The sequence below is a fragment of the Salmo salar genome, chromosome 11, assembly GCF_965601325.2.
Source record: "Salmo salar chromosome 11, fSalSal1, whole genome shotgun sequence".
In the NCBI taxonomy this organism is placed as follows: Eukaryota; Metazoa; Chordata; class Actinopteri; order Salmoniformes; family Salmonidae; genus Salmo; species Salmo salar.
This window is the reverse complement of record NC_138301.1, coordinates 95,903,013-95,925,512: the sequence shown is the minus strand read 5'-3', so window position 1 is coordinate 95,925,512 and position 22,500 is coordinate 95,903,013. Positions and strand designations below refer to the sequence as shown.

Sequence of the window (22,500 nt, the reverse complement as noted above, 5' to 3'; positions counted from 1 at the left end):
TGTGATGTGGGGCTGGAGCTCTCTCACCACTTCCAGACTTTTGGGTGGGAGGGTGGACAATGATTATGATGCAAGCAATGTTCCCAAGCTCACTGGCAGGCGTCATGGCAGGGATCAGTTATTTTTGCCTCTGTCGCATAGCTTCAGAGAACTCCTCGCTGAGGAAGATGTGAGGAGTATGCAACTGAGATCTTCCCAGTCTCTCTATTAGTAGTCCTCCCAGTCATCCTCGTGGGTAATGTGCGTGTTGGGATATTTAGTCCTGCAACAACAGTGACCTCATGTGGACACATTGGCACAGCACACAGACTCTACACCTGCGCAATATCCATGACGACAGCGCTGTTACGTTGTTTACGCGCGGACACGACAATGGACTCCTGAGTCTCACATTTTGTTGCTAGCTAGCTGGGAAAGCAGCTAGTACATTATTTTCGTGCAGCTAAACCGTCAACATGTCTTTATATTGATTAATGTAGCTATATTATACATCATATAATTGAAATAGCAGCTAAACGACGTGCAAAATATAACACTGTGCCTTCGAACGTGGGTGAGTAAGCGAATGAACTTCCTAGCTACGATACTGTTAGCTTCTGATTTCATGCTTTATAACTTCAGTTAGCTAATTAACTGGCATCTGTCTTCCTTTCAAATTGAATGAAGATGATCGAAAAGCCTTGTCTCTTAACCTCATTGAGGTTAAAGACAATTAGTTTAACTTTCCCAGTGTGGCATGGTACATCCAGCAGCCTAGCCAAATAAGTTTCAACTTCTATTTGTGCAACGAGACGAGATTTGGAAGGATGACCTCGCGAGAACCCTTCTAGCCTAATTTTCCAGCAGCAGCATTTTCTCTCCCAAAATGTTAGTTGACACAATGGTCCGGTTTATGCCTGAACTGATCTGATCATCATTGTAACTGATCATCTGAATGGATGCCTCCCACAGAAAAAATGGAATTACTTCCTGTGCTGGATCCAGAGGATAAACCACGAGCAGGACTGTGGTAAATAAACGTACAGTTCAACAAACTAGGATAAAGTTATACTAGACTTTCAATTCTGGTATTCATGACATGGTGTTCCTGTCTTTGTCCCCAGGTATGCTATGATACCCAGAGGAGGTGGTCCAGGAGTTAGTGTGGGCCACACCTGTATATACCTCCCCTCTGAGGATGATGGCAAGGGGAAGGTCCTGATCATAGGAGGAGCCAACCCTAATGGCAGCTTTTCAGAATCCCACGTCATAAACCTGGGTAAAGATAAAATGTCACATCAACACAATATTATGTCTGGCACCTGTCTCTTCATTGTGTTTCATATCATTTCAATGTTTTATTTCATATCAATGAGTCAACTCGTTATCTTACCAATAACGTCAATCTGTTCTGATATATTCTTTGACTGACAGTTCCATGTTTGTCCCTCTCACCCTATCAGACAGTCACGAGTGGGACATTCCTGAATGGGAGGGTCTGGAGGCGCGGTATGAACACTGCAGCTTTGTCCCTGAGAGCTGTCCACAGAGCCTGTGGGTGTTCGCCGGGGCACAGCAGAGTGGCAACCGCAACTGTGTCCAGAACCTACAACTCACAGGTATGGAGATTTGTGTAGTGTGATTTTAATACATGGTTGTAGCTAAGTCGGAAGGTATAGATCTACAGAATGAAGTGTTGGATTATTTTAGAGTGTAGTATCATAGAACAGTTAATGAATATGTCTAGTAGCGGTGTTTGCGGAGTAACAATCTCCTTCATATCATGTCTGACTCTGAGCAACGTCCCATACCTTTTAGTCTCCTGAGGTTTTGTGTTGCTACGTTTCCAGACGGTGGGTTGTGGAAGGGTGTAGAGGTGAAAGGGACGCCCCCCTGTCCCAGGACGTATCACACTAACTCAGCCAGCGTCGGGGACCGACTGTTTGTCTTCTCTGGAGGGGACTCGCGGGCCACACCTGTCTCGGACCCCAAGCTTCACGTCTTCGACACAGGTTGAAAATGCATGAATCAGTCTGCCAATACAACACATTCACACAGCAGTTACAGAGGAACCAGCACAAATGTGTATCAAAAGCTCAGTAGTTAGAGGTAACAAGCTTGTTGGCCAAATTCAGCCTTTAAAGTTACATTTCAGAAAGTACCAACTGAATTTAGAGTTAGGAGTAGATATTTTGTGTTTTCCTCTGTCTCCATTTGTAGTTTCCTGCACCTGGTCTCAGCCAGACACACAGGGCAGACATCCCCCTGCAAGACACGGCCACGTGGTGACAGCGGTAGGACCCAAAATCTATATCCATGGAGGCATGGCAGGAGAGAAGTTCTATAGCGACGTCTACTCTCTGGACACCAGTAAGTATTCAAGTCAGTCATACACATGAAGAACTTGATCCTGCTTTAATTGTATTATATTGTTTCCTCTGTTGAAATGAAGGACACAATAGAATAGAATGGAATGGCTTCCAGTCGAAGCTCGCATCATCTTCATGACCCTGATGCTTGCACATGGAGCAGCAAAGGGAACTACCCCTCCTTACCTTCAGGCTATGCTCAAACCCTACATACCAACCCGAGCACTTTGTTCCACCACCTCTAGTCTCTTGGCCCTTCCACCCCTACGGGCGGGCAGCTCCCGCTTAGCCCAGTCAAAGCTCTTCTCTGTCCATGGCACCCCAATAGAGTACCACAGTATGAGTCATAATATCCATAAAACCTAGCGATCAAACAGGGAAATGGTTCCAATCAATTTTCCTCCATTCATTTTTCCCATAGGGGATTTTAGAAACACTTAAAATAACGGCTGTTTCATGTAGACTTACCCCGGCGTGACGTTTTGATAACTGTGTTAATCTCTCTAGGACAAGGTGACTTTTATATCATATTTGCCTGTATTTACCCCCCAAAAATGAAACACTAAATGACTGCTAATGTGGCTATCATAAAGAATTACAAATGCCATGATGATCTGGGGCAGACTGACGAATCGAGGCAATGATAATAATGTCTGGATTAACTATCTAATGTTAGCTAAATGTAGTAATGAATAAATTGGCTACATTTCTTTAAATTGGCCATTCTGTGAACTGTCTTGTACAAGTTTTAAATTGACACAATACCTGTTAGCAAAGGTGTCAGCTAGAGATGACGTGCAGGAGCTTGCAGGGATTTGTAGTTTTGCATGACGTCTACTTTGATGCTAATTAGCATTTTCGAATCAGAATAAATAGAGCTGAATATATTGATAAAAGTCACCTTGAGAGATTTACATGGTTACCAAAATGTCACCAGGGTAAGCCTTCACAAGAAACAGCCCTTATTTTATGTTTCTAAAATCCCCTATGGGAAAAATGAATGGTGGAAAAACGATTGGAACCATTTCCCTGTTTGACCGTTAGGTTTTATGGGTGTTATGACACCTCCACTGTGGGGCTCTATGGTGGAACAAGCTTCCCCCTAAAGTCAGGACAGTGGAGTCCCTGCCCATTTTCCGAAAACATCTGAAACCCTACCTCTTTGAAGAGTATCGTAAATAACTTTCCCGACGACCCTCTCCCTATAAAAAAAGGCACTTGTGTTTTCCTACTATCACTGATTTTGCTGATAAGTAATTTGTTGAGGGAAAATGTACTTGATACGATTGTGATGTTGTCTTACCTAGCTATCGTAAGATGAATGCACTAATTGGAAGTCTGCTAAATGACTCAAATGTAGTTCCAGGGAAATCTCTCATTCTATGTTGGCGTGAGAAGTGGTATGGCTGGTCCTGTTAACTATTTGGGTGCTACACTTTATCTAGGCAGTATGAAGTGGGAGAAGGTCCAAGCCAAAGGAGACATCCCCCCGGGGGTGGCTGCCCACTCAGCTGTGGCCCTCGGAAAGAACATCTACATCTTTGGAGGGATGACCCCAGAAGGGGCCAGCAATGCAATGTACAGATTTCAGTGTGGTGAGGCCAAAAATATTTACTTTGGAATGTTTAGTGAATGTGGTATTCATTATGGATCCCCATTAGCTGCTGCCAAGGTCTGGCAAAATGAAGGCCGTTATACCATTTTAAAAACATTACAATACATTCATAACAGATTTCACAACACTAAGTGCGTGCCCTCAGGCCCCTTCTCCACTACCACATATATACAACACAAAATCCATGTGTACGTGTGTGTTAGTGCATATGTTATCGTGTGTGTGTGTATGTGCTGCCTCTATGTTTATGTTGCTTCACAGTCCCCGCTGTTTCATAAGGTGTAGTTTTATCTGTTTTTTCAATCTGATTCTACTGCTTGCATCTGTTACCTGATGTGGAATAGAGTTCCATGTAGTCAAGCCTCTATGTAGTACTGTGTGCCTCCCAGTCTGTTCTGGACAAGTAGTGATGAAGTCAATCTCTCCTCCACTTTGAGCCAAGAGAGATTGACATGCATATTATTAATATTTGCTATCTGTACATCCAAGGGCCAGCCGTGCTGCCCTGTTCTGAGCCAATGGCAATTTCCTAAGTCCCTCTTTGTGGCACCTGACCACACAACTGAACAGTAGTCCAGGTGCGACAAAACTATGGCCTGTAGGACCTGCCTTGTTGATAGTGCTGTTAAGGCAGAGCAGTGCTTTATTATGGACAGACTCCTCCCAATCTTAGTTACTGTTTTATCAATATGTTTTGACCATGACCGTTTACAATCCAGGGTTACTTCAAGCAGTTTAGTCACCTCAACTTGCTCAATTTCCACATGATTTATTACAAGATTTAGTTGAGGTTTAGGGCTTAGTGAATGATTTGTCCCAAATACAATGCTTGTAGTTTTTGAAATATTTAGGATTAACTTATTCCTTGCCACCCATTCTGAAATGAACTGCAGCTCTTTAAGTGTTGCAGTCATTTCAGTCACTGTAGAAGCTGACGTGTATAGTGTTGAGTAATCCGGATACATAGAGACACTGGCTTTGCTCAAGGCCAGTGGCATGTCATTAGTAAAGATTGAAAAAAGTAAGGGTCCTAGACAGCTGCCCTGGGGAATTCCTGATTCTACCTGGATTATGTTGGAGAGGCTTCCATTAAAGAACACCCTCTGTGTTCTGTTAGATAGGTAACTCTTTATCCACAATATAGCAGGGGGTGTAAAGCCATGACACATATGTTTTTCCAGCAGCAGAATATGATCGATAATGTCAAAAGCCTCACTGAAGTCTTAACAAAACAGCCCCCACAATCTTTTTATCAATTTCTTTCAGCCAATTGTGTATGTGCTGTGGTTGTTGAATGTTGAATTTGTTTACTGTAAAATTGCATTGTATCTGGTCAAACACCAGCTCAGTAGCTCAGTTGGTAGAGCATGGTGTTTGCAACGCCAGGGTTGTGGCTTCGATTCCCACGGGGGGCCAGTACGGGGGGAAAAAAAGAAAAAAAAATGTATGAAATGTATGCATTCACTAATGTAAGTCGCTCTGGATAAGAGCGTTTGCTAAATGACTAAAATGTAAATGGTTGGTAACTGGCTGATTGGTTTGCTATTTGAGCTACTGAAGGGGGCATTATTATTCCAAGGTATTGGAATGACTTTTGCCTACCTGAGGGCACACACTTTCTAGTAGGCTTAAATTGAAGATATGGCAAATCGGAGTGGCAATATTGGCCGCAATTTTCCATCCAAGTTCTCAGACCCCGATGGCTTGTCATTGTTAAGACAATTTTTTTCCACCTCTTCCACACTCACTTTACAGAATTCAAAATTACAATTGTCTTTCATGTGGTCAGATATACTTGGATGTGTAGTTTCAGCATTTGTTTCTGGCATGTCATGCATAATCTTGCGAATTAAAATTAAGTAGTTGGCAATATCAGTCGGTACTCAGATCCAACATTTCATTGAATGTGCTTTATTACATTTCTTTCAGTGTAGTTTGGTCACATGATTTCTACTTTTGCAGTTCGTCGCTGCCACACGTTAAAGTCACTGTATCATGGAGAGAATATTTACTGAAAGCCATACTGTTTTGGGATACTAACACACCTTGAGTATTTTGTTTTACTCTTCTCATCCTGTGCAGACAAAAGGCGCTGGACCCTGTTGAGGTTTGAAGGGGACATGCCATCCAACAGACTGGACCACTCCATGTGTGTCCTACCGTGGAGAGTAAGGCCTGAGAGCACCAGTGGAGAGAGGGACCAGGCCCAGAGCTCCTCAGCGTCAGGGACTGTACAGCTGGCATTTGTGTTTGGAGGGATGGACACTCAGGGGGTCATACACAGTGACTGTGTTGTCACTGTCCTAACGTGACTGTGAAATACCGTGTGTATGTATGTTTAAATATTGGTCAATCATTTTGCTGCAGTTAATTTTAGCACCAGATTTTTCAAACAAATCCAACCAGTGTCAAACTGCCCATCCATCCAATGACATGATCAGATGTTGGTTCAGTGCCAGTAGAGCCTAATTTACACCCCACATACAGAACTACAAGTAGCTATGGTAGATGTGCGCAGGTTATAGAGCAGGGCTCTCCAACCCTGTTCCTGGAGAGCTACAGTCCTAATGCTAAGCTGCACCAGGTCAGCTAACTGGTTGGAGTGAAAATGTACAGGAAGTTATCTCCAGGAAAAGGGTTGGAGAGCCCTGCCATAGAGCGCTTAACATTTATGTAGTCAACTGTGTGGGATGTTAAACTTCATTAGCTGATCCCTCCTGAAGTCATGTCCAATCAGGAATCAGCAAATCCAGAAGATTGACTACTTCAAAATGGAGAGCCTCAATGGCACTGCCCATGCTGTCAGATGGTATTATGGTGCAGACCCCCAATTCATAACTCACAGTTAAATATAAACTAGGCACATGAATTTTAAACATGGAATAGTTTGGAAATTAACAGAATGACAGCCAACGTCCGTTGTGGTGTCTCATTCCTAACATATGATTACCCATCAGACATGTGTAAATTGGTGCAGAATAATAGAGACAAATCAAAGACATTTGTATCAAACATTTATTTCAATGTCTTTACAGTAGAAAGTAATTTCTACAATGACCAGATTCAATAAATAACTTGTTAACATTGCTTGTGAACATGTTACCCTTTCACCCAGAAACCCCAGTCTAGCACCTACCCCACTAAACCCTCCCCCTAGAGATCTCCTTTTCAAACTGCCTGAGAACAGCAGCAGCGAGCCTCGAACAGGCAAACTAGTATACCTCCGCCACTCAGCGAAGAGAACGTCCCTCACGTTGAAACAATATTTCACAAGTCTTTCCAGCAGATTCATGGTTGCGTTTTTGCAGCCCTTTTTCCTCACCATTTTAAGTCCAATATGTACATCTGTGACACTCCTGACAGCCTTACAACTCATCCCTGTCGCCCTGATCTGCCTCTCCCTCTTCTCCTCCCTCGGGCGGGGGCCCACCTGCACTTCCGTAAAGCTTGCTGACGATCGGCTGCACCACCTCTTCCAGCTCCTTCTTCTTTGCCTGGAAGTCCTCCAGCTCAGCCTCTTGGTGAGACTCCATCCACTCAATCTTCTCCTCTACTGCTTTCTCTATGGTTTCCTTGTCCTCGGCTGACAGCTTGCCGCCCAGCTTCTCCTTGTCGCCGATCTGGTTCTTGAGTGAGTAGGCGTAGCTTTCAAGCTCGTTGCGGGCATCAATGCGCTCCTTCAGCTTCTTGTCCTCGTCGGCGAAGCGCTCAGCATCGTTGACCATGCGCTCAATGTCCTCGGGAGTCAGACGGTTCTGGTCATTGGTGATGGTGATCTTATTCTTGTTGCCTGTTCCCTTGTCCTCGGCTGTGACGCGCAAGATGCCGTTGACATCAATCTCGAAGGTGACCTCGATCTGGGGCACACCACGAGGTGCGGGGGGGATGCCAGTCAGGTCGAAGGTTCCCAGCAGGTGGTTGTCTTTGGTCAGGGGACGCTCACCTGGATGAAGGAGAGAAGCAGAATTTTAAACAGATACAATCTAGTCATTTTTTTAGTGTAAAACACCATTTATGGATGTAGCAACAAGGGGCAGCGATTAATCAAAGGAGCTTACCCTCGTAAACTTTGATGGTGACAGTGGGCTGGTTGTCAGAGGCGGTGGAGAAGATCTGGGACTTCTTGGTTGGCACCACAGTGTTTCTGGGGATCAGCTTGGTCATGACTCCTCCCACAGTCTCAATACCCAGGGTCAGGGGGCACACATCCAGAAGAACCAGGTCACCTAATGGACAAGACAGGAAACCATTAGTTGTCAAATGTAACTGCTGTGATATACATAATAGCACAGCACTAATGTGTTAAGACCTGTAGGTATCCATTGTTTGGTTTAAAACCTAAGCATCTAGCCTACATTTCCTTATGTATAAATAATGAAATATGACGATACCTCAGGGTATAGCCTTAGCATAAGCACATGGACCAAGACCCACCTGTGTCCTCCTCTCCAGACAGCACTCCAGCCTGCACAGCTGCTCCATAGGCCACAGCCTCGTCGGGGTTGATGCCCCTAGAGGGCTCCTTGCCGTTGAAGAACTCCTTCACCAGCTGCTGGACCTTGGGGATACGGGTAGAGCCACCCACCAAGACAATCTCGTCAATGTCAGTCTTCTTCAAGTCAGAGTCCTCCATCACCTTCTGCACGGGCTTCATGGTGGAACGGAACAGGTCCTGAAAGACAAGTAATACAAATGGCAAATTTAAAAAGAGGTTCCATGAATGTTCTCAATTTGAATTGGATGTTCCAAGATCAATGGGCCAGCAGTGTCACTTGTATGGTCATTAGAAACAACTTACCATGTTGAGCTCCTCAAACTTGGCACGGGTCAGGGTCTCTGAGAAGTCCTCTCCGTCGAAGAAGGACTCAATCTCAATGCGAGCCTGGTGCTGGGCAGACAGGCCTCTCTTGGCCTTCTCCACCTCACGACGCAGCTTCTGCACAGCACGGTTGTCCTTGCGCACGTCCTTACCGGTCTTCTTCTTGTACAGCTTGATGAAGTGCTCCATGACACGCTGGTCAAAGTCCTCTCCTCCCAAGTGGGTGTCGCCGTTGGTGGCGACTACCTCAAACACGCCGTTGTCGATGGTCAGGAGGGAAACATCAAAGGTGCCGCCGCCCAGGTCGAACACCAGGATGTTCTTCTCACCATCCTTCTTGTCCAGGCCGTAGGCGATGGCAGCTGCAGTTCTGGAATAGAGGGGGAAACAGATGTAACCAGCATGGTCTTGGCAGATATTTTCAGTGATTGAAATAAATATTGGGCCAGTCATTCTAATGTTAATTCAGTTTCTGCATTGTGAAGACAAACACTTACGGCTCGTTGATGATCCTCATGACATTCAGGCCGGCGATGACTCCAGCATCCTTGGTGGCCTGACGCTGGGCATCATTGAAGTAGGCAGGGACAGTGACCACAGCATGTGTCACTTTCTTTCCCAGGTAAGCCTCGGCGGTTTCCTTCATCTTGGTGAGAACCATGGCAGAGATCTCCTCTGGAGCGAAGGTCTTCAGCTGACCTCCACCGATGTCCACCTGAATATGGGGCTTGCTCTTCTTCTCGATAACCTAGAAGATGTAAGTAGCCACCATTAAGCATTTCTCTAAAAACAATTTCAGAGCTACTTCAGCATAGTTATATGCTGAATTAGTATATTATTTGCATAGTGAGTGCTTCAGGCGATTAGGGCAGGGGGTGTGTTTGTTAGGGCTCACCTTGAAGGGGAAGTACTTGATGTCATGCTGCACAGCAGAATCAGTCCAGGCGCGGCCAATCAGTCTCTTGGCATCAAAAACTGTGTTCTCAGGGTTGGAGGTGAGCTGGTTCTTGGCAGCATCACCAATTAAACGCTCCCCCTCTGCGGTGAAGGCCACATAGGATGGAGTGATGCGGTTTCCCTGGTCGTTGGCAATGATCTCAACACGGCCATTCTTGAACACACCAACACTAAAAAAGGAGAAGCATATAGATGAGAACCATGGAAAGTATCAACTGTCACTTGAGACATGATACACTAGAGTCCTTTAGCCAAATGATTGGGAGTATGAGACCTTAAATTTGATTAAATTTGCTATTCATTACAAAATGCTTACCAGGAATAGGTGGTCCCCAAGTCGATGCCAACCACGGTTCCCACACTTTCCCGCTTGTCTTCATCATCGGCAAACACACTGCTGGCGACCAGCAGAACCACGCACAAAAGCCTCATCTCTATTCTGTGTCTGTTCACTCAACTCTGAAGTACTCTGTCAAAAAAGAGAATGTCAAGACACTATAAATATTGTTGTTAAGTTCACGGTGTAGGCCTTCCATCCTTGTACATCTAACGGAACGAGTTAATTTGGCCCTCCGATGCAGACATGACGGTGCATACTGGTGTGTGTAGACTCCTAGGCCAGACCGAGGGTAGCCCACATGCTAACAAACTTCGAGTTAATGGGTGGAGCACAAAATTACCGGTAATAATATGCCCAAATGAAGCCAACATTACATTTGGTAATTAAAACATTTGGCAAAGTTATTTAAAGAAAAAAAATATATATAGTGGTTGGCTAGCTAACATCTCCATATTATAGGGATTTAAACTAGAGCTAGTGGTTAGTTAGCTGCTGATGTTTGACCAATTTGAGACACCGGTTTCAAAAGGCTTGCACGCTAGCTAGGTAACTTAGCTACCAAACTGGCTGACCTTTTTCAAGCATGATAGCTAACGTTAGCTAGCTGACGAAAGACAGACGCAATTTAAAAGGGTAGCTAAACGGTTGTAAAACAATCTCCATATTTAGATATAAATTAGTTGAATATTCCATTTAATTTCTGGATAACCTGCTGGTCAGCTAGCTAACTTCAGTTAAACAGGAAACTGGCCCCCCAAAAAAGCTCCCTCCAGCATTTATGTAAAATGGAATCTTTATTTTGAGCTAACTTGCGTTTAATTCACATACCTTTGTAAATAATTCGATGGAGTCTTCCTTTGGGGTTTATCTCAATGGAAGTTATTTGCTTCACAGTCTGTGTTCTTCAGAAACGCCTACGATTGTGAGTCTGTAAAATGATGTTCAATGAAAGGTGCTCTCCGTATATAAGCCGTCACTTCTTCCCCATCGTGGAGGCTTCCCATTGGCCAGACAGCAGTTCGTTGGAACGCGTTCATTGGCAGCACCAGGCATGCTGGCCGATGCTGATTTGCACACGTTTGGTCAAGTGAACGTCATGATTCATGCTTTACTGTACGACGCTGATAGGTTAGGTGTCAATGTGTCAAATCCCAATTACGTGAAATGCCGGTGTCATACATAGAAATGTAGTTGGTGCATTGAATTGACAGTCATTTGGGGGTCATTTTCCAATTTCAGGACCACTGTAATCTAAATTGTACTAAATTACAGTAAACCCAAGCCTAATACTTGTGTAAGGGAAGTAGTGAACTAAAACCAGTGCAATATAGTGAATGGTATAACATGATGATGGTAGGCAAAAGCCAAATGATCTGGCTGTGTCGGTGTGTAAAACAAAAAAGGTAATCAAAGTTAGTTGTTACATCAGGTAAATTGTACATAAGGGTCTGTGCTATCTGGAATCCTTGGGACGTTAGGGTCAGACATGAGTGAAAGTAGATTTAATGTATTCCCTGTATAGAACCTCCTAAGACCAAAACACTTTATGGGCATACCAGCCCCCCCCCCCCCCTCCTATACCCATTAAACTAGAATAGTGTAAATAAGGGGTCGGAAATAGGTTTTGCCTTGGCCCAAATATTTTCTCAACGTTCGGTAGGGGTTAGGATTTAGGGTTGTGACGTCCCACGGATACTGTTTAGCACGGACCCTGTTTTATAAGATTTGTCTTCCTATTCTACCGCATTAACCAATCAGCTGACTGTTTGCAGAGGCGGGGTAATCGCCGATAGCGGATTTCCACTTGATAGCACAGCCACAAACTCAGAATTGGCCAAATCGTAAAAATTAATGCATTTTTTAATTTATTTTTTATTTAAGGTTAGGCATAAGGTAGTGTGGTATGAATAGAGTTAAGAATAGAGCTAGGTTTAAAATCACATTTTAAGAAGATAAATTGTAGAAATAGGCTAGGTTTATGACTTTGTGGCTGTGGTAACTAGTGACGACCCTGGTATCGTCAATTTGTTGTGCTCACAACTTGTGTGAACAACCGTTACAAACTGTTTAACAGTAGCTGCCTATCTTCTGTTAAATTGCAACGAAACAGTCTATCAGATGACATACAGTTTACGTTATCTTTATCAACATACGACGGCACAGCTAGCCAGCTCACCATGGATTTCTAGGATAGTTTTGTGTACTTTTGATAACGGTAGACCTGTATCATATCCTTTTTTTATGAGCTTGGTAGCGCTACGTTCATCCACTAGCGCCTTTGTATGTCAAGTGAGTAGGGGCTTTGGTCAACTGGTGTCCACTCGTGGTGATTCTGCGAGGGTTCGATCACTGGGAAAAGGATACAACTTGCATCAACAAGGTATTGTAAAAAATAAAGTGTCAGCCAATTTCTGATGTCAATGTCATTGTTAGTAACTAAATTAGCTAACATATTACACAACAGTGTATATTGCCCTCTTTCTAGACGTTCTATCTAAATTGTTTGTTAAGAAAATGTTTGAGAAGTCTTGTAGTGTTAAATCCTGGGGGTATCGTATCATACCTCAAACCATAAAGTAGCAGTCAAAAGTTTGGACACACAATTCATTCAAGGGTTTTTCTTTATTTGTGCTATTTTCTACATTGTAGAATAATAGTCAAGATATCAAAACTATGAAATAACACATATGGAATCATGTAGTAACCAAAAAAGTGTTAAACAAATCAAAATATATTTTATATTTGAGATTCTTCAAAGTAGCCACCCTTTGCCTTGACAGCTTTAAAAAATAAATAAAAAAAAAACATGTATTTCACCTTTATTTAACCAGGTAGGCAAGTTGAGAACAAGTTCTCATTTACAACCGCGACCTGGCCAAGATAAAGCAAAGCAGTGCGACACAAACAATAACACAGAGTTACACATGGAATAAACAAACATACAGCCAATAACACAATACAAAAAAAAGTCTATATACAGTGTGTGCAAATTGTTTTATTTGATTTATTTCACCTTTATTTAACCAGGTAGGCAAGTTGAGAACAAGTTCTCATTTACAATTGCGAATGAGGTAAGATAGGGGAGGTAAGGCAATACATAGGCCATAGTGGCGAAATAATTACAATTTAGCAATTAAACACTGGAGTGATAGATGTGCAGAAGATGAATGTGCAAGTAGAGAAACTGGGGTGCAAAGGAGCAAAAATAAAGAACAGTATGGGGATGAGGGAGTTGGATGGGCTATTTACAGATGGGCTATGTACAGGTGCAGTGATCTGTGAGCTGCTCTGACAGCTGGTTAAAGTTAGTGAGGGAGATATGAGTCTCCAGCTTCAGTGATTTTTGCAATTCGTTCCAGTCATTGGCAGCAGAGAACTGGAAAGAAAGGCAGCCAAAGTAGGAATTGGCTTTGGGTGTGACCAGTGAAATATACCTGCTGGAGCGCGTGCTACGGGTGGGTGCTGCTATGGTGACCAGTGAGCTGAGATAAGGCGGGGCTTTACCTAGCAAAGACTTATAGATGACAGCTTTGCACACTCTTGGCATTCTCTTAACCAGCTTCAAGAGGTAGTCACCTGGAATGCATTTCAATTAACAGGTGTGCCTTGTTCATTTGTGGAATTTATTTCCTTCTTAATGCGTTTGAGCCAATCAGTTGTGTTGTGACAAGGTAGGGGTGGTATACAGAAGATAGCCCTAGTTGGTAAAAGACCAAGTCCATATTATGGCAAGAACAGCTCAAATAATACAAGAGAAACGACAGTCCATCATTACTTTAAGACATGAAGATCAGTCAATACGGAACATTTCAAGAACTTTGAATTTTTCTTCAAGTGCAGTCGCAAAAACCATCAAGCGCTATGATGAAACTGGCTCTCATGAGGACCGCCACAGGAAAGGAAGACCCAGAGTTACCTCTGCTGCAGAGGATAAGGTCATGAGAGTTAACTGCACCTCAGATTGCAGCCCAAATAAATGCTTCACTGAATTCAAGTAACAGACACATCTCAACATTAACTGTTCAGGGGAGACTGAGTGAATCAGGCCAAATTGCTGCAAAGAAACCACTACTAAAGGACACCAATAAGAAGAAGAGACTTGCTAGGGCCAAGAAACACGAGCAATGGACATTAGACAGGTGGAAATCTGTCCTTTGGTCTGATGAGTCCAAATTTGAGATTTTTGGTTTCATCCGCCGTGTCTTTGTGAGACGCAGAGTAGGTGAACGGATGATCTCCGCATGTGGTTCCCACGGTGAAGTGTGGAGGAGTTGTGATGGTGTGGGGATGCTTTGCTGATGACACTGTCAGTGATTTATTTAAAATTCAAGGCACACTTAAACAGCATGGCTACCACAGCATTCTGCAGCGATACGCCATCCCATCTGGTTTGGGCTTAGTGGGACTATTATTTGTTTTTCAACAGGACAATGACCCAACACATCTCCAGGCTCTATAAGGGCTATTTGACCAAGAAGGAGAGTGATGGAGTGCTGCATCAGATGACCAGGCCTCCACAATCACTCAACCCAATTGAGATGGCTTGGGATGAGTTGGACCAAAGAGTGAAGGAAAAGCAGCCAACAAGTGCTCAGCATATGTGGAAACTCCTTCAAGACTGTTGGAAAAGCATTCCGGGTGAAGCTGGTTGAGAGAATGGGCTATCTTCTGTATACCACCCTTACCTTGTCACAACACAACTGATTGGCTCAAATGCAGTAAGAAGGAAAGAAATTTCAGAAATTACCTTTTTAATAAGGCACACTTAATTGAAATGCATTCCAGGTGACTACCTCATGAAGCTGGCTGAGAGAATGCCAAGAGTGTGCAAAGCTGTCATCAAGGAAAGGATGGCTACTTTGAAGAATATAAAATATATTTTGGTTTGTTTAACATTTTCTTTGGTTACTACATGATTCCATATGTGTTATTTCATAGTTTTGATGTCTTCACTATTATTCTACAATGTAGAAAATAGTAAAGATAAATACAAATCCTTGAATGAGTAGGTGTGTCCAAACCTTTGACTGCTATCATTATGAATGTTTTTACCTGTAACCAGTAACAACTTGTCTTTCATGTCCTCGCCTCATTCCCACTGTGTCAGCTGACAGAAGACCTGACTGAGAATCCTCTATTCTGCAAGCTCCTGGCAACGCTGTCACAGCATGTGGACCGCCCCAGCCTTACTGTTACACTGAAGAGAGAGCTGGAGAAGGTATTACACACAAACAACTTATCATCTTCAAGTGTTCAAAACTTTGCTATCTCAAGCCTGATTGTAAGAATTAACCGATTACTATAAAGTACATGTCTCAGACTCGCATTTAAAGATTCTGGTGCATCCAAGAGTATTAATTTGTCCCTCTCATAATAATAAAATGGTGGTTCTACTTTAAGCAATTACATTGTTGTTGTGTTATTACACTACTAGAGTTGTTGTTGCTATTTAAGACCATGTTATGGACTTGGACTACTCTGTGTGTGGGTGCGTGTTGTGTGAATCGCTTTAAATGACTGAGATTATGTTGTTTTAATCCAGGCTGAGAGGGACCTGCAGACAGAGGCTTAATGGGCTGTGTTCAGAGAGCCTGTACAGGCTACTGCAGGAGATGATCCAGGAGCACTGTGTCAGAAAGCATCACTCCACTGTGCCTCCAGAGAACGACACGGTACAATACAGAACGGTACTCATTGCTCATTGCTGAATGGACTCTACTATACATAACTCTAGTCTGCTCTATTCTTGTTGTGTGTCTGGCAGAGCTACACACAGTACACTTAGTAGCATCATCCCTCTTTAAGGTTACACCTATTAATGCAAAAATAATGTCTATAGGCCTAGATACAAGTAGATCATTAGTGAAGTAGTTTAACCACCCAAGTGAATTTGATTTCTGAAAGGTTACGTTTTGTTTACATTGATCATTCAAAGTACTGTATAATCTTAGAATAAACCTAAATCTTGTTTCCCCCTGGCAGTTTTATGAGACTGTGGAGCAGTGTCTGGTGGTGGCCCAGTGTGTCAGGTAGCTGGACCCTAGTGACTCCACCAGCTGGGACCAACCCCCTGTCCTAGGACTGAGTGTCCAACAGGTGCTGTAGCTGATGCCATAAGAGGAGGTAGGTACACTTTGTCCCTGAGGCTGATACTTAAAGGATGAGTTATTTTTATAACCAATTCAAAAAAAATATTAAAATAATATGTTATAGATGGGTGCAGAAACCTTTTGTGTGATTTCACATGTTTTTGAGAAACTTACCCCAAACAGCTAATCCTTTTCTCATCCTCGTTGTGTAGTAAGGGGGCCCGAAAAAAAAAGAACGAAGACTCCAAAAACACCCAGATACGTCATTTTAGAAACAGCAAAGCTCTCAGTACAGTGATGCAGGTCTTTAGATGTTGTACACATGAAATTGTGTCATTCTGAACTTTATCCGCAATGTTATATAAATCACAAAAGGTGTCTGGACCCTTGTATAACATTATTTTTTTATATAATTTTTTTTTGATTTGGTTGTAAAAAATTAAACTTCTCCTTTAAGATCCATTAACACAAGTTATACTGGCAGGTGCAGCATGTGTTTAAAAAAATAAAAAATTCAAGCAATTTTCAAATAATTCCCACGCACCGGCAACAAGTAATCAAATCAAACTTTATCGCTTGCCAAGGATGCAACAGGTGTAAAAATACATTGAAACGCTGCAAACTGTTCCTCTACAATGCAGTGACAAGCCTGTTGTCTTAGATGTGCGAGTGCTTTTCCTATTTATGTACAGTATCACACGCACACTACTCTTCTAGAGCTCTGGTAACCCCTAGTGCTCACTGAATAAACATGTCTTATTTCTTGGACTTGTTCATGTTTCTCTAAACAGGATAGGTGGAAAATGAAACAAACTGCTCAGAGAATTAGAAAAGCATCTTAGGAAGACGTGTTTCAGCCTCCTGTCCTACTATCATCCTGAATGGGGTAAAGAGACACCAGACTTTTACCAAAACGTAGATATGTAGCATAAATACGATTTTACATATGACAGTATGTGTGAGTGTCTTACTATGTAATGGATACCGATGGTCTTTAGCAAATGTGACAGTATCTGGCTTTATGGTATAGCTGCTCACCTGCATGTGTGTGAATGGTGAAACATACCACTCCTCTTCTTTCTTGGACAGAGGATGAGAGTGAAGGGCTGAAGAACATGAAGCTGTCTCACTTGTCTGGCCTTCTGGAAAGCGAAAGGAAAAGAGCAGAGACCCTGAAGGGGAAGAGCCGTGAGTGCCGCCCTGCTGCAAAAGCAGACTCCCTGCTACCTCTCTGTAAGAGACTCTCAACACTTGGTTTGATGTATTCTTAGGTTTGTCTCACGTGTTGCGACCTTCACTCACGATCGACGTGTTCTCTCCAGGAGCTGTTGGGCTGCATTCAGATTCTCCAGTCACTTATCCTTGACCACAGGCTAAAAGCCCACAAATAACTTGACAGGAAACAGTTTGTGTATTTTGAGGCCAAATGTGAGATCATCATGCAGAAGATCAGGTGTGATTAGCCCTTCCTGTTTACATATACTCTACACTGGGCTCCTTCAAATGCAGTTCACTGTTAATGAGTGTGAGAAATTGGTATTTCATGCATGTCCATCAGCAATGTTCAGTTTTTGTGTCTCTTTTACATTTCTTAAATATGTCTCTCACAACAGAGCAGAGATGTTGGAAATTCAGGTGGACACCTACACAGCAGACACAATATCAGCCAATAGAATTACAAGGTGAGTCAAATGCTGCCCAGCAACTCAATGTCATTATCATATCAACCATTCTGGGGGCTCTCAACACCTACTCATCATTCCCACTCATGTTGTTCTTTTTGACAGCTTTGTTCATCTACTATTCCTTTCCTTGCCTAAACATCAGACTGTTACCATGGTTACTACATGAATATCAGTCTGAAAGAAGTCGCTGTAAAAAAGACTCAATACAATTATATTTACACTTACTTTACCGGTTGTACATGCTGTCGGTCCTTTTGGAGGTAGGTGGTGGTAGGGTATCCACAGGAAAGCGTTGTTTATCAGACTTTTTGTGGTGCCAATAGGTTCTGTCACTTGTATTTTCGATCTGTTGACGCATTGCACTTGATGACCGAAGCACATTTCCTGGCAATCAACTGTTAGTGTTTGCCATTTGTTTAGGCTCGCCAATATTGTGCAAGTCTTTGTCACGTGCAAATTGCAACAGGAATGAAAATAAAAACCGGAAATACAAACTATATACAGACATAGCCGTGGAAAGTAGTTTGGGGGTGCAGTGATTTATTACATATTTTTTATGCCAAGGGGTGGATGCAGAAAAAAATTAATTGCCCCCACTGAAGAAGTCTGTATCGATCCACTAGTACAGGACTTGTAAAGGTCCAGTGCACTACTTTTGTGAAACTGTTTTAACTAAATGTATTTGAGTGTTTTCCAGCATTTGTAACTTGAGTCTGATAATTATCTGAACAAAAGTTAATCTGATAATAAAAATACTTGCTTGATATATGTTTTCCAGTTTCTTTAAATACTTTGCAAATGCAACTTATTTCTATATGAAACCCACATCCCTAACATTGAAACATTTCAAAGACTCCAGCCACCCTTCTCATGGACTGTTCTCTCTGCTACCGCACGGCAAGCGGCAAGTCTAGGTCCAAAAGGTTTCTTAACAGCCTCTACCCCCAAGCCATAAGACTACTGAACAGCTAATCAAAGGGCTACCCAGACCCCTCTTTTACACTGCTGCTACTCTCTGTTTATAATCTATGCATAGGCACTTTAACTCTACCTACATGTACATATTACCTCGACTAACCGGTGACCTGCACATTGACTCTGTACCGGTACCCCCTGTATATAGCCTCATTATTCTTATTTTACTGCTGCTGTTTAATTATTTGTTACTTTTATTTTCTGTTTTTTACCTCAGGCTTTTTTCTTAACCAACAATACTTCAAGAAGTTTTAAGGGCTTGTAAGTAAGCATTTCACTGTAAGGTCTACACCTGTTGTATTCGGCGCATGTGACAAAAATATTTATCAGATGTTTTTTATTTGAACATTGCAAGCGCCACGCTCTACCAACTGAGCCACATCACCATAAACCACTTAATAACTCAATGTACTCAATTACTGTACTGTGTATTGTTTTTCTTTATGGTGACGGAGACTACAGGTACAAACCTAGATGACCAGCTTCTGTACAATACAGTAATGTACATTTTACATTAAGTGGTTTGTAAGGATGGAACATTAATACTGCACAAAGTGGTTTTCCATGTTATTTGATCAATAAAAATATTTAGTTTGACGTGGATGTTTTGTCTTTGCCCATAACTTCGCACATTGTGATGTAAATGTTTGAGGACAGGGTTTTGTTCTTTCTGGATTCCATTAGAATGACAATCGCAGACGAAGGGACAGGGCAACAACTCTTACAATTCCAACTATTGAATCCTGCAAGATACTGTTCTTAATTATACAACTACCTTTTTTGCCAAAGTGGAGATGCTGAAAAAAGTTTTTGCCCACACTACAGACATATATATATTGGTCTGCTAATACTAGTAAAGGAAAAACGGGTTTTTTATTTTTTATATTCTGATTTTTTCAGGGGGTGCTGCAGCACCCTCAGCATTCCCACTACCAGCGGCTATGTATACAGACCAACATACTGAAGGTGGGGTTGATAACGCTATTGGATATTTTGTTTCCCCATTCATACCTGCAATAGGACAGACCACCAGTAAATATCATTTTATTCATCATTCTGGCTTGTAGAGGTCGTGAGAACTATCCTGATCCAAACACTAATTTCTGCCCTGATATAGAATTCTATGCAATTCATTGTTGGGTCTTCAGGCTATGCCTTTTCCAGGAGTCATTAGATGCTAGAACATGCTAGAACAGATTAAGTGGAAATATAGACCAAATCAGAACTGATAAGCAAATGCATGCTATTAGTTCTCTATTGAATTAATCAAATGTGTTTTCAGAAAGTTCCATACTTCTGTCCTTTAGCTTTGCCAGATAGTTACACCTGCCTCTCCCCTCTCTCAATCAGTCCTTGTGTTTTCATTGAAGGAAGCTAGAAACAGAGCTGAAGACCGCCCAGTTAGAGAAGAAGTCTGTGGAGTCCAAACTGTCATCCTTTGAGATATTTGGCAAGGAATTCTAGGCAGTAGAGAGGAATATTCCAGACTGCATCAGGAGATTGACACAAAAAATTGGTCTCTGAAGTACTTCTCTCAGAACACGGACAAACTGAGTTGGTGTCGGACAATTCTGCCGCAGATCTCTGACACCTTTGATGACAAGCTAACGCCATAGTTATATTATTGTTTGTTTTTGTAATAAAATGCATGATTAGCCGGTGTTGTCTTGAATGTTGTTCATTCTGATAATAATCACCCTGATATGATACAACAAATTCTAAATTCAGACATCGAGTTAGCTGGCCTATTTGAAAAACCACGCCTGACACGAATTTGCCCCCGTCAGAAGGGAGATTTTGCGCCTCCAGCGGGAAGATAGTTTCTTGCTTCACCGACTGATCTCAAATTGATGACGTGGTGCGGTTCGTCGACCGGACGATAAGGATGGCCGACCAGAGCAGGCAAATCAAACTCGCCGCAGCCAAGAAAAAGGTAAACAAATTAATTACCACAACACAGGGAATATAGCAGGTATTTAAACCGTTACTCTGTTCTGGGTTCGAGTTGTCTGTAGTTTCGGGTTTTCACGACCCCGTGTGATGTTGACATTCCACGTCCCCCGACCTTTCTGCAGTCGTTCATCCGAACTCGCGTCCTCCTGTGTGGCTGTCAGTGTGCACGAAATACCGAGGATTCGCTTGGGCCTCTAATCTTACCGAGAACGATTGTCTACGATTTATACCGGGCAGTGACTTGAAAAGTTTGCTAATAATGCTATTCGGCTTGGTATAAACCTGTGATTTGATCAACCCAAGTGGCAAGGTAGTTAGCAATATCTAGCTACCGCGCTGATGTTTGGCTAACGTTAGCCATAGCGATTAAGCTAGCTATCTAGATACCAATGAACTGACATGTAGCATGTTATCATCTTGTGCCGAAGCGACCGGCTAACTCAATATAATATAGAACGGGGTGTCCGATAAATAGGCTTGCTTATTGACACTTTTAACCTTAATTAACTGACTTACGATGAATGCTGCCTAGCTTATTGAGTCATGTTTGACAGGAAACGGTGATGTGTCACTCTGAAGAGTGGCTGGTAGTTTTGACAACAGACGCCCCTTTCCCTGTCTGTGTGAGCTACCTGCTGTGTGTACCTAGAAAGACCTAGCTAGATAGCTAGCTACTTAGTTGATCAAATAAAGCACATGCTCTACCATTAACGTTACATGTTTAAAAACAAATACACTTGTGCATGAATGTTCTTTCATTACACATTATAAAAACAATTACCTTCCTCAACCATCAGCTGTTGCAGCAAATGGTTATGCTATAAGATCTTGTTGGACTGTATTGGATCTTTCTAAATTGTCGTTCCATTGTCACCCACACCAGTGATACCAACTGTACATACTGTAGATCTCTAGTCGAATCGTATGGGATATTTCTGAACAGTCGCACCATTTTCAGCCACACCGAGGCTCCCTGTACTTCCTCTGCGATTTATAATGAATGTCTGCTGATATAGTTAGCCAAGCAAAGGTGTGAGTTCCAGACAGTTGAGTGCTCTCGTTGTCCGCTCCTTCTCCTCTCTTATGCCGGCCAGCTGAAGGAGTTTCAGCAGAAGAGTTCTCCTGCCGGTGGAGGAGAAGGAGGACCAGGGGCCAAGAAGAAGAGGAAGGCGAAGGGAGGGAGCCAGCCAGACACACCCTCAGCTGACCGACACTCTCCAGACAATGTAAGTCACCCAACTGCATGCAGGCTGTCTCTGTCTGCGTGTGTCATGACTTTGAGTACTCTTTCTGCACACTGCTTCCTTGCAATATTTCACTTGCCGATATTTGCATTTCAATAACAAAGTGAAACGTTGCAAGAAAGCAGTCTGATGATACTTCTCTGGAATCACATTGAACGTTCCAGTGCAGCTTCCGACTTTTACTGGATGTGTGAATGTGTCCTTTTGCAAGTTTACTGTCCGTGTTTGACATATGTCAGATTATGGTATGTGAAACGCAGCTATACTCCAGCGATGAAAGGATATGTCTTTGTCAGGTGAGAACAGACTATCATGCGCTGTCAATTTGTATTCCCAACAGGACATTGCATCTTAACACACCCTTCTGTTTGATTAAGAATCAATATTATGTTCTGTGTTTAATTGTTAGCAATCAGGTTGGCAATTGTTTAGTAAAAGGAGTGATTCAGTGGCAGTAGATGGTTGCTGTAATAAT

The 22,500-nt window shown here is 42.6% G+C and overlaps 4 protein-coding genes across 10 annotated transcripts in view; 3 read left to right on the top strand and 1 right to left on the bottom strand.

The window, feature by feature from the left end:
* The first annotated feature begins 330 nt into the window (after positions 1–330).
* rabepk (Rab9 effector protein with kelch motifs) lies at positions 331–7,050 on the top strand. The gene is made up of 8 exons (XM_014128741.3): positions 331–553; positions 952–1,009; positions 1,104–1,258; positions 1,443–1,598; positions 1,830–1,991; positions 2,200–2,349; positions 3,794–3,943; positions 6,046–7,050. The coding sequence occupies exons 2-8, from the start codon at positions 957–959 to the stop codon at positions 6,273–6,275; spliced, it is 1,056 nt and encodes a 351-aa protein (XP_013984216.1). The 5' UTR covers positions 331–553; positions 952–956; the 3' UTR covers positions 6,276–7,050.
* hspa5 (heat shock protein family A (Hsp70) member 5) lies at positions 6,965–11,005 on the bottom strand. Its single transcript, NM_001141642.1, has 8 exons — positions 10,908–11,005; positions 10,056–10,208; positions 9,678–9,909; positions 9,280–9,530; positions 8,762–9,152; positions 8,398–8,635; positions 8,022–8,189; positions 6,965–7,906 (listed from the first exon to the last, which is right to left on the bottom strand). Exons 2-8 carry the CDS (start codon positions 10,169–10,171, stop codon positions 7,329–7,331), a joined length of 1,974 nt encoding a protein of 657 aa, NP_001135114.1. The 5' UTR covers positions 10,172–10,208; positions 10,908–11,005; the 3' UTR covers positions 6,965–7,328.
* A 4,151-nt stretch (positions 11,006–15,156) lies between these two features.
* Positions 15,157–19,429, top strand: haus4 (HAUS augmin-like complex, subunit 4; the record flags this gene model as incomplete). The annotated part of the gene is given in 9 exon segments (XM_082958175.1): positions 15,157–15,297; positions 15,622–15,638; positions 15,640–15,751; positions 16,062–16,202; positions 16,960–16,979; positions 16,981–17,054; positions 17,258–17,360; positions 17,362–17,401; positions 17,491–19,429. Coding segments are annotated over 9 exon segments (789 nt in total), but the record flags the coding sequence as incomplete, so codon positions are not given.
* An 824-nt stretch (positions 19,430–20,253) lies between these two features.
* golga2 (golgin A2) overlaps positions 20,254–22,500 on the top strand; it is a 27,321-nt gene continuing 25,074 nt past the window's right edge. Inside the window, exons 1-2 of one of the 7 annotated variants that reach the window (XM_014128726.3) lie at positions 20,254–20,761; positions 21,876–22,007. In XM_014128726.3, coding sequence (XP_013984201.1) covers positions 20,714–20,761; positions 21,876–22,007 — 180 coding nt within the window. In that variant the 5' untranslated portion in view covers positions 20,254–20,713. The remainder of the gene's footprint in view (positions 20,762–21,875; positions 22,008–22,500) is intronic. The other 6 variants (XM_014128725.3, XM_082958171.1, XM_082958172.1 and 3 more) reach the window with 6 other exon arrangements.

Excerpts from the sequence above, each read along its gene's own strand:
- hspa5 (NM_001141642.1), bottom strand. The coding sequence starts at position 10,171 with ATGAGGCTTTTGTGCGTGGTTCTGCTGGTCGCCAGCAGTGTGTTTGCC. Across the intron at positions 9,910-10,055 it reads TTGGGGACCACCTATTCCTG|TGTTGGTGTGTTCAAGAATG; the intron begins GTAAGCATTTTG and ends CTCCTTTTTTAG. Across the intron at positions 9,531-9,677 it reads TCAAGTACTTCCCCTTCAAG|GTTATCGAGAAGAAGAGCAA; the intron begins GTGAGCCCTAAC and ends TACATCTTCTAG.
- rabepk (XM_014128741.3), top strand. The coding sequence starts at position 957 with ATGGAATTACTTCCTGTGCTGGATCCAGAGGATAAACCACGAGCAGGA. Across the intron at positions 1,599-1,829 it reads CCAGAACCTACAACTCACAG|ACGGTGGGTTGTGGAAGGGT; the intron begins GTATGGAGATTT and ends CTACGTTTCCAG. Across the intron at positions 1,992-2,199 it reads GCTTCACGTCTTCGACACAG|TTTCCTGCACCTGGTCTCAG; the intron begins GTTGAAAATGCA and ends CTCCATTTGTAG.